We start from the raw sequence: 11,298 nt of genomic DNA, 5'->3' as shown, positions 1-11,298 counted from the left end.
ATTGGTGCACATAGGTTTTTGTTTCATAAATGCATATTGCTCAGTGTGTCTGGACCTACAGTTGCACATTGGTTCAATGTGAATTTTGGCCTCATTTCACTTCGCCCATTTCCAGCAGGGTATATATTAAATGAACAATTTAAGGATGCAGTTGTTAGACATTCATATGACATATAAAAAAAAAAGTATACCGTAGAATACCGCGCATCCTCTAAAATCCGCATTAAGCGCCCATTCCCAAATTTTTAAGATTTGAGAAAATATGCACAGTAGATTGATATGTAAAATTGATGACCGGACAAGCGCACATCTCCCATTTTTTCGCAATTATCTCTAAATTTTAAATGGACGCTTGTCCGGTATTTTACGGTAGCTTATTTTCTGTTTCTCAGTTTGTTCGGCACTTTGGAAGATGCGACAGCTGATGATGTCTAGACGAACAATGTTCAGTTTTTTTCTTTAAATCAGATAACTCAAGTTTTGTACTAGAGAATCCATATGCCACATACTTGTGAGCAATTGTCAAATAATTATAAATTTGGTGTATGTTAAGTATTTTGTATAATTTAAACAATGATTGTGTATGATGAGTGTAGGAAACATTTGCAACTATTCTTATCACCTTCTTTTGTAGTAAAAGTATTTAATTTAAATTGAAGTAAGATATTCATCCCCAGACTAGGTGGCAATAACACAAATCTGAAAAAAATTATATAAAACCTTTCTTACGCTTGTTGGAAGAACACATCTGTGCTTGTTAACAATTCCTACAGATCTGCCCAGCCTAGAGCAAGGGTATTTAACATATTCCCAGAGCATATCACCAGGACAAATAACCCAAAGCATTTTAATGCTCTTTACAAATTCAATGTTGAATGACCCAAATTTCAAGGGACTGTAGAGTCCCTATCACTCACACCATGGGGGTGAAACACTATTGCTTTTGTTTTTGATAGATCGATTTTCCAACAATTTACATCAGCCCAAGCTTTTAATTTAAAACAAATGCACAGACTGTTTATAAGGTCTTCTTCAGATTCGTCTGCAAAGAATATACTCGAGTCATCAGCGTAGATGATTATATTTGCAATATGAATCAATGCTCACTATATCAATAATATATAATGAAAATTTAAAAAATGACTTACGAAGTTTTAGACACAGTTTCGAGAAGTCCAGGTGATGTAGTTTTGCTCTGTCGTGGACCATTTCAAGTTTTCTGGAGAACTGTTTTAAGATCAAGATGGCCGAAATGTCATTACTCTGAAGCGTAGCTTATTTAGTGGTCCCAACTCCCACAGTTATTGGGTCCCAAAATCGTTTCAAGGTCCCTCTAAGGAAAGGTACACCAGAAACATTAATGGGAGCGACACACATACGAGCGGAAAGAAGCGCGAAAGAAACCACCTGCTTTATTGCATATTACTAGCGACTGTAGAAAACACTGCTGCCCCTGGAATACTGATTGAAGTAGTGCTAGGCCGGCGCCCGTTGCCGCCTTCAGTCGAATGGTGGACCCTCCTCGTGGCACTCCCCCATGGTTAGCCGCTTCATGGCCATCTCTGTGATGCCGTGGTAGTGAACAAACGCCGCAGCAATCACCAGGATGTGGAAGATCTGGTGGCTGTGGAACTGCGAACAAAGCGACATGGCAGACGTCACTCTCATAAACCTGCTTTTGAAATATTGTTAATATGTTTACAGAATACAGTAAAGTAGATTAAAGGGCAACTCCGGCCAAAACTCAAAATCAAATAAATTACTGGTATTGCTGTAGTGACACAAAATTCTACCCCAGCCAAAATATTACGTCCGAGGGACGCCGCATTCTCAACTAATGCCGATAATAAAAATGCGACCCGCCGCGAGCCGCTGCTCCTTAGCGGGCGGCCAGCAGGTTGCCAATCGCTAAAGCAACATTGGGCTGTGATGTCAGTATCATTCTCTCTTTTTTTTTTTTTTCCTCCGGTCCGGGCTTTGCGCGCTTCTTTGAGGCACTACCACTGCTACCTCGGCTTGTGATTGGCGTGTTTAGCCGTTGCTTTTATCTGCAGCCCGCGTAGCATCGGTATAGCCTTTTGTTCATTTGCTTGTGAGGACTCCAAGAGTCGTTTTAGCGAGTGACTCGGTGCACCCAAGACTGCCCAGCTGTTCCTCGAAAGATGCCGAGTACAACTTGTAGCGCTGTGGGCTGTTCACACAACCCGCTGCGCAACCCGGAGGTGTTTTTCACGAGTTTCCAACGGACCGGAAATTGGAGAAGGTGTGGGTGAACGCTGTTCGACGAGCAGACTTTGGACTTCGGCTTTTAAGCGCCCGAGAAAAAAAGAACGAAAAAACAGACGTGTACAGCCCAACACACGTGTGTTCGGGCGCCGCGGCTCACGCCGGAGAGCCTTGAAGCTTCATGTCTGGGACTGACCTGCAATGGGAAAGCGAGAGGGCCCCCAGTACTGTCCGTCACTGGCAGCACGGCGTAGAGCAACGCCGCTCCATCCACGGAGCCCCGATGATAATTTAGGCCTAGCGCCGAGTACGGAAGACCATACGCACGGTGACAGTCGCCGAGCACAGCACCGAACGAGTTCACTCGCTTTCCAGTCACTAGCGACGAGTACGGCATAGCGCACACACGGCGGCGGCCGCCGAGTACGGCACCGAACGAGTTCACGGGTTTTCCAGTCACTAGCTTTTGGGTACACGCGCTAACTCATGCTACGTATGCTGGATAACTGCCACGTATACAGAATTAAAATAAAATCAGCTTACCTCTTAACTTTAGACGGCTAGCGCAACAAAGTTAAGTGCCGCTCGGCCTGCGTACTCGTTGAATGAGAACGATCCTGACGTCACGTTCACATTGCGGCTGATTTCCAGTGTTGCCAGGGCCTCGAGCGGCTAGTTTCGGTTTTGTTGGCCGCGCCCCAAACAAAACTTTGAGGCATCATATCTTTAAAACTACGCACAATAACGAGAAAAAAATTACACCTTGCAATTCAGAGACGCTGACTGCACTAAAAACTGTCATTATCCCAAAATCGAAAGTATGGACCGGAGTTGCCCTTTAAGAAATATATAGTAAATCAGTTTACAAAATACAGTAAACAAGTGTTGGGAAAAACATAATCCAAACAGTAAACTTGTTTATCGAATACAATAAACAAGTTATCTTTTGCCAAGACCTAAAGATGCGATGAAGAGGTTTCCCACTCCATTGTTTCAGTGTGTCATCTTGATCCACTACGTGCCCTAGCACAGAAACGACCTGTGGTTTTTACATTATTTGTAGCACATACCACGGATCAGTTGCGATATCAAATGGAGAGATGAATTTATATATCTTGAGTTCAAAAATTCGGTAAATGAATTTAGTTTCTTTTCCTGAAAACCTTGTTAAAACATTCGTTGTGGAGAGAATTTTTATACACACTCATTTATAAACTGACCAGAAATTGTAAACACTTTGTTGCCGCAGAAATTATGTTGAAGTGGCGTTTGCTCTAGAGGAATTCAACTGGATGTGGTGAGCTAGTTCGTCTGCTTCTCACACACAGGGTACACTGACGAGAGAGTGCTGGGCTCTGATTGGAATGATAGTGAGTAGACGAAAGGGTCAGCTGTCTTTGCCTCCACCCACTGTCTTCCTCCAATCATAGCGAGCAAGTCCGTCGTCTGCTCCACGTGAAGAGGGACTAGAGGCGTCTGCATCTGGCGTTTGAATGCTGAAGGCCAGCATAGTCTGCTACTCCTAGCCACGGTTGTCTTACCTTTACTTTGAGTTTCAGAAACCCACCAGTTCTTTACGAGCAAGGAGTTAGCCTTTGAGAAAGGAGACAGGAAACAACTCTAAGGGTACGTCATTTTTGTCTACTAACAACTTCCAAACGCGCTTCAACGAACAAGGAAGCCCCATGGCCGAGAAGCCTCGGGTTACTCGCTTGTCGTCTGCTCCAGACCGAGGAGCAGACGGCTGCGGGGACGGAGCCTTGTCACACACAAGACCACTTCCTTTCACTGTGCCTCATTACCTTCTTCCCAAGGCGAGGTTACCCCTCTCATGCACAAAGAGACCACATTAGAACGACTCGCTCTGCAAACAGGGTCGCAAAAACAGAAAGGCGAAATGTTTTACCGAAGGCGTGGCTTAGTGCTGTGTGTCACCTCGCGAGAGTTAGAGATGCGTCTCACCAGGAGGTCGCACTTGCCCGGGAACCAGCGCTCGGGCACCCGCAGGGCATAGAAGAGTGCCCCCGCGATATAGAGGGAGCCCATGAGGCAGAGCCAGCCGAAAGACGCATGGTACACTGCACTCAGGAAGCCCTCTGCCACCAGGTAGTGCAGTGCAGGTACCACTCCGCTCAGGCCGAAGGTCATAAACACCCCTGGCAGAAGGAAAGGGACGAGACACCCTCTACATTTCCGAACCGGATGAGACACCAACACTTTAAGGCCAGATGAGACATCCTCAACACATTAAGTCCATACAAGACGCTCTATACTCTTCAAGGCCGAACAAGACACAATCTACACTTTAAGGCCGGACGAGACACTATCCTTCAAGGCTGGACAAGACACCTACAACAGTTCAAGACCGGAATAGACACCCTAACACTTCAAGGCTAGATGAGACACCCACCACACCTAAAAGTACAAGAAGGCAATTTCGGATATGTTTTTGGCGACTAAACTGGGTTCTAGGCACGTCCCAAGCCCCGTTGCCCAAATTTCAGCCGAAACCAGCACTTGTGTGCCGCACAAATCAATCAAACTGTTGCGGAAATAATAGTCGTCCCAGGATTGACTGCAGCGACGCCCCGAGAGTTGCGGGAGAAGCGGAGCTCACGTGACCAATGTGCGGCCAAGAAGCGCGATGTCACAAGAGACACGTCGGCTATTGGTCGAAACGAGAGACGTGCCCTCGGTCACGTTTTGGTTCGCGATTTTTAGTAATACTGTTCTAATTTCCACTTGAATAACCATGAAAAGTATAAATCGGACCGGAAATGATTACTAAACCATATATAAAATAGCATAATCTTTTTCTCTTTGCTAAGCTGGACGCGAAACGGGCAACGAGCAACTATGGGTAAACAAAATAAAATAAAAAAAGCACCCGGAAGATGTTTGGTTTTGGTTTCAGATGTCGGTGTCGTGTTTACTTTGGGAACACCGTAGTCATGCCGAATTTGTGCGCTGCAGATGACTGTTCTAACGGTCGACTAAAGACTAGTATTCGTTCGGGCGACGCTAGTTTTCACGTGTGGGTTGCTATTCGTGTTCTTTGACGACGAAAAGAAAGGACGTCCGAATTCGGTGAAAACCAAAAATGGTGCTGTTTATTTTCTCCTTTTTGGGGAGCATCCCCCGCAAAGGAACCGGTTCCCGAAACAGGTTCGCTGCCGCTTTCCCCTTGCCATCTCCTCCGCGTCCCTGTCCTTTGGCAACGCACCGCTCTCGTCTCGCCCGCACGAATGCTGCTCACTGCTTCCCTGCTCGGAGCCTGCGGGCCGCTCGTTGCTGGCTGGGCGCGCCGGGTGACGGCGGAGGACGCCACACACATACTCCTGTTCCGTTGGTGTTAGGTCACTGAACGGAAGCCTGAACTCGCTTGCGACAGCGGCATTGTCGTCCATGTAGACAGATACGACGAAACGACCGTGCCACCGCGCTGCTATAACCCACCGCCGTAACTAGTCTCCATCTATTAAATACTACCGATACAGACTATTCACACTTGATATCACTCCCCACGTCACCTCCGTTTTCGGAGGCCCAGAAATGAGGATGGAGACAGTTTAGTTTCGGTTTCTTCAGTTCTTTCGTAGGCACAGAAATATGTGTCATGAATGTCTACACAAAATTAGGCAGCGTGCTAGCTTCCTAAGAAGCCTAAAAACGCCACAAAAGAAGGAAATAAAATCGTCTTCATTGTTCCTTTAAGGCCAGACAAGCCACTATACCCTTCAAGGCCGGAGACACCTTCTACACTTTAAAGCCGGATGAAACAACTTCTGCAATTTCAGGCCAGACGAGGCACTTCACACTTTATGGCCAGACAAGTAACCCTCTACTCCTCAAGGCTGGATGAGACACGCTCTACACATGAAAGCCAGATGAGCACCCATTACACTTCAAGGCCAGATAGACAACTTCTACATTCCAAGGCCGGACGAGACACCCTCGTTAGAAAAGTGGCCGTTAATTTGCTATAAGTGCCAACAGCCAGAATGTACACTTCAAGGCAGGACAAGACACCCTTTGCAGTTCAAGGTGGGACGAAACGCCCTCTACACTTCAAAGCTGGGGGAGACACCCTTCTCACTTCAAGGTCGGAGGAGACACCTGGTGCAAAGGGGGCGTAACTGGCGACAGTTAAGATTCAAAAGTGAAATTTCCTGAGCAGCAAGATGGCATCGTCTGGCCTGAAGCACAGACGATGCCGTCTTGCTGTGTTGCGGACAGCTTTGACATTTCTGGGGGACAGAAGAGCATTTCCTGCAATTTTAGACAAAGTTTCAGGCAACTGGCAACAAGGATTTTAACCAACAAGATAGCTGAAGTGTCGTTACTCTGAAGCGTAGCTTATCTCGGGGCTCTACGTTGAATTACGTTGGTGGGCACAAAAAGATTAGGACACTCTGCTATATTCGTCGGCACAATAAAATTGCATCACCATGCTCGTCAATCCATAATATTGATCCAAGTATTGCGGAAGGTGACTATTGCTCTTGCAGATGCAGCGGAGCGCAATCCTGATTAACGTTGGCGTGGTGGTAACTCTTTCAGAAAGCTGCATAGTTGTTTGTCGACATTGGCTTTAAAATGCTGCTAACGTTGCAGAAAGAATGAGATTACAGACTATCTAACTGGAACACATAACATTCAAAGGTTCAAGAGGCGTCCTGCTCGTGTAAGCTCCACATTTCGTGAATGCGAAGCGAAAAACATGTTCCGCCCAAAACTCGGGGCTCTGCAAGGCCGGTTTTCCTCAAGCACATTGGATCATTTTTCTGGATGTCTCCTCTTCTCTGCCAATGAGAAGCTGAAGGCAAAAAGAAAAGGAATGCACTGCTTTCCATTTAGTTACTCTAGGTCATACTGCCTCGCTCATCAATGGAGTGAGACTACGCTGCTAGGCCTGTCGACACAAGATTGCTAAACTACTCTAGTTCATACATCAGCAAAATACCGTGATTACTGCTAGAGCAAGTGTGTGTGGTTTCGTGTAGCGATTCATTATCATGCGCTCTTCTGCGAATGAGTGAAAGATAAAGCCATGCACTCGAGTGAGTAGTTTTGAAGGAGCTGTACACTGCGTCTGAAAAGAAGTGTAACCTGCTCACCAACACGGGATTACACCACTGCACTTTTCAATGCGGACATTTAGACTGTCCCATTTGTAATTGACCTGCAATCAAACTGTGCCACTCACTAGTGTAACGACAGCACACAACCATGATAGTAAAAGAAGTCCAGTTTCACCACGACGCTCGCCGAAGTAATAAAATTAGGCCTCTACACACATTCGAGCTGCAAGATAACAGTGTCACAGTAACTAGTAACTAAAGAAAAGAATAAACTGCTGTAACAAAACAAGATTTAGCTGAATCAATGTCACGAGACTAGACTGCCATGCCCGTCAATACTAGGCTTACTCATAACGGACGTTCAATCGTGCCTCCATTGCGTGTCAGGCAGCAGTGATCAACGTCACATGAATAAAGTCAAGGTGTGATGATAAACCGTCAAGAATGATACCCATAAAACCAAATTATGAATTATCTGTAATTACAAAAACTCAAAATTGTTCTTGAATAATTAAAAAAATAAACTAGAAAAATCCTTTCAATATTGGCTTTGATAGAATTTCTGAGTTTACCAGCATTGGCTTTGGTTAACTTATGATTTTATCTGAACTGCATTCTGCTAAATTTAGCAGGTTGCGACTTGATTTCTTCATTAAATTTATCTGGGAAATGCTTCCTGCTAATGAACCATTTCCCAGATAAATTTAATGAAGAAATCAGGTCGCAACTCACGAGGGATACCCTCCCAAAAGTTGGTTAAAAAATATTGCGAGGAGTTCAACGGACGTGCACGTGCGTGTGCAAACAAAAGATGCTCGCTCGTTGACAGCACATAATCAATGCTGATTCCGAGTGTCATTTCTCGTGTTCACTCAAGTGATTGAGAGTTACTAAAACCCGTCGTCCCGTGACAATAAAAATAAAGCATCAACTATGGAGTAGGTGAATGTGAGTCACTCCAGCAAGTAAAATTCGAATCGCGTGACAACACAGATGGTGCAGCAATGCTGGACGTAGGTACGTTTTCAAATTTCGGAATGCAGCCGCGAGCGTCACGCGATTGCACAACGTGTATCTAGAAAGAACACTACAATTGTCGTAGCCGAGTGATGCTGCCCTAAAGGATGTGTAAATGTCGTGGATCATCGTTCCTATGATCCACCACAACCCGAGAAAGCATTTGGACTATCCCGAAACATAATCCATTACTCTTAAGGGACTCTGGCCGGGGATTTTGAAAAATTCGTATCATTCCGAAATTCGGATGAACTGTGATCATATCATCGAGATTCTACCGTAACTGTTGGCAACTCTCGCGTAATTTTTCAGTTAGGAAACCCAAAATGCTACCTCTTCCCCTCCGGTCATATGCACTGTTTCAAACGGCTTGCAAAGACACGAAAGAAATCCTCACCTGCGCGGAGGGGCCGGTACCGGGGTTCCCCAAACTTGTCCCAGAGCGAGACGACTACGGCGGCGATGCCGAGTACGATGACCACCGTGAGGTAGACCAGCTTGGGCTGGTAGTCGCAGTAAAACCCGTAGTAGAGCCAGGGCACAAACGAACCGATGATCAGCAGGGCAATGCCGCAGTAGTCCAGCCTGAAACACCGCCACATGCAGTGAGACGGGGGGCACCAACGCCGGTTCATGACCATCGTCCGAGGGAAGACGGCGGCTTCTGTGGCAAATTGATTACCATAATTTCCGGTGTAAAAGTCACATTTGTTTTCTCAGCATTTTTTGGCGGCGCATCTTATGTAATGGTGAGACCCATGTGCATTTTCTTTATAGGTATGAACCTTAACTGTGCAAGATGTAAGTTACATCAACATTCACGACTAAAGGGAAATGGCACAGCACCCCTCCAATGGCCTGCCCTTCTGGCAGTGCGGTCCAAAACCTTGCGAAATGGGTCTGAGGCTGTGTCTATACAAAAAAGTCTGACGTATACAAAGACGTGACTTATAGACCGGAAAATACGGTGACTAAACACAAGGGCTGTGAAGATGCCGCCTGCCACAAGCTTTTTATCGGAGTGATCCACAGACAACTATGAATGTTGCAAACCTCCATGTATATGCGACATCCTTCTTCCTTCTGTGACTCAGGTTTAGTTATGTGGAGTAAGTAGTTACTCATTTTAAGTTAATGGTAATTAGCTACTTTAAATAAAAAATTGCATTCTAACAAAAGCTAATTCAGATTGTGCGTGCACTTCTGGCATGGCATCGCTCCCCCTAAAGGTAGGTTCAAGTGCACTGCCACACTGGCACCATCTCTTAGGTAGCCCTGCAACTGCGCACATCTAGATCGAGGTATTGCAGTATTTGCAAGATAAAATCCATGCACCATCTATGAGAAATCATAGCTAACATCGTCGAGAAGTATTTAGAGCCCATGGTGAAAAAATGACGCGAAAAGAAAACGAGAAAAAGCCTGGAAATGTTTCGGGCTGCTCACAAAAGGTAAAAGAAAACGACACACACGCGCTGTCTCAACTTGCATGCGTCATTGCAAGAAAGAAAAGGTAGGAAAGAAGGACAAAGTGACGTTTCAGAAAGGCACTTGTCAAGAAGGCCGAGGTGGAACGTGAGAGTCGGCCCTGCTTCTCATAAAATGCAACTCTGCACATGGCAGCTTGATTGATAGATAGCTGCAAACTTTTTCAGTAACTCACAATGTAACACTATATTTTGCAATAAAAATAACAGCGTAAATATAGCTTCACTTAATTTTTCCTTTCATTTCCTCCGGGAAAATGGATTTTGAGATGGCATTTTAAAAGAAATGTTTTTTGGGGAGTGCAGCGTCCCCCGAACGAAGGCGGCAAAGAGACGAGGGGGCTTTGGGAGCCAGGCACTCACTTGCTGAAGAGCTTGCCGACCTTCTCCGAGTGGCAGCTGACCGTGTGGAAGGTGAAGGACATGCCCATGCACATGATGGCTCCCGCAAAGAAGCTGGCAAACACCACCTTCTCCTGCCACTGGATCTCGGCCGAGGGCCGCGTCAGGAAGTACAGCGCCATCCCCGTGAAGGCCAAGCACCCTAGTGGGGGGGGGAAGGGTCGAAAACTCTGTCAGACGCCATCCGCCATTTTGAGGCCAGGGTACGGCCGCCCGCAACCCCGCCAGACTGTGGAATACCTGCTATGAGCCTAGAGTGCTGTAACCTGTCCATCGTTTTTTTTTACAGCATCAGCTGTATTCAACTTGCTGTACAGGGCAAAGTATATGTTGGTCAGTCTGGCCACTGCATGAACACCAGGTTACGTGAACATGCTTCGTCACTAAAATCAACACCATCGGGTCATATCGCGGTGCACGCAAGACAAACCGATTCTTACAGCGACAAAGGTCCTTCGAAGTTTCCGTGAGAAGAAATCAAGGGAAATTTACGAGGCAATGAGCACCAAAAAAGGAAAACTCGTGTGTCAGTGCACCATCAGTGACATTAAGTGACAAACAACTTCATTACCTTATCTTTCCTACTTGAAGTTGTTTCATTGGCTTACCGTCAGCTTTTTTTTCTTTTTCTTTCCGTTATTTCTCATGTTTTGACGTAACGTCCTCCTTTCTTTTTTTATGTTATTTCTCAGTTCTTTCAACGCAACTTCCTCTTCCCATCAAGGCAATTTCATTTTGGGAATTCTTCATGCCGAAAAGAAAGACGAGAAAGAAACGCTTCCTCTTTCTCGTCTTCTGTGTAAATATTAAAAAGACAGTTGTGAATTAGCCCTTGTTCCCTCAGTTTGTATTTGACCTTCGCGCTATTTATTTCTACAATAAACCGGAATCTGTCGAATAGATACAACGCCACCTACGAGTCTAAGGAAATGGGGACAGTGCTCAGAAATAAAACAAGCGTGCCCCATAGACCCTCGAGATGGGGACAATATCTCATAAGGCCCTTGAAAATTGAGACAATAGGGTTTTAATAGATAGTTTGGATATCCACAACAATGATACGATGCATGCGCAAAGCAGCGGCG

The 11,298-nt window shown here is 45.6% G+C and overlaps 1 protein-coding gene across 1 annotated transcript in view; it reads right to left on the bottom strand.

Moving 5' to 3' along the window:
* Positions 1–1,376: 1,376 nt before the first annotated feature.
* Positions 1,377–11,298, bottom strand: part of LOC120837920 (adiponectin receptor protein) — a 29,057-nt gene continuing 19,135 nt past the window's right edge. Inside the window, exons 5-8 of the mRNA XM_040207565.3 lie at positions 10,175–10,355; positions 8,722–8,909; positions 4,189–4,382; positions 1,377–1,632 (exon numbers count right to left, since the gene is read on the bottom strand). Coding sequence (XP_040063499.1) covers positions 1,501–1,632; positions 4,189–4,382; positions 8,722–8,909; positions 10,175–10,355 — 695 coding nt within the window. The 3' untranslated portion in view covers positions 1,377–1,500. The remainder of the gene's footprint in view (positions 1,633–4,188; positions 4,383–8,721; positions 8,910–10,174; positions 10,356–11,298) is intronic.

The sequence above is a fragment of the Ixodes scapularis genome, unplaced genomic scaffold, assembly GCF_016920785.2.
Source record: "Ixodes scapularis isolate PalLabHiFi unplaced genomic scaffold, ASM1692078v2 PGA_scaffold8__174_contigs__length_109621045, whole genome shotgun sequence".
In the NCBI taxonomy this organism is placed as follows: domain Eukaryota; kingdom Metazoa; phylum Arthropoda; class Arachnida; order Ixodida; family Ixodidae; genus Ixodes; species Ixodes scapularis.
Note: the sequence above shows the minus strand (reverse complement) of the source record. Positions and strands in the feature narration are given on the sequence as shown.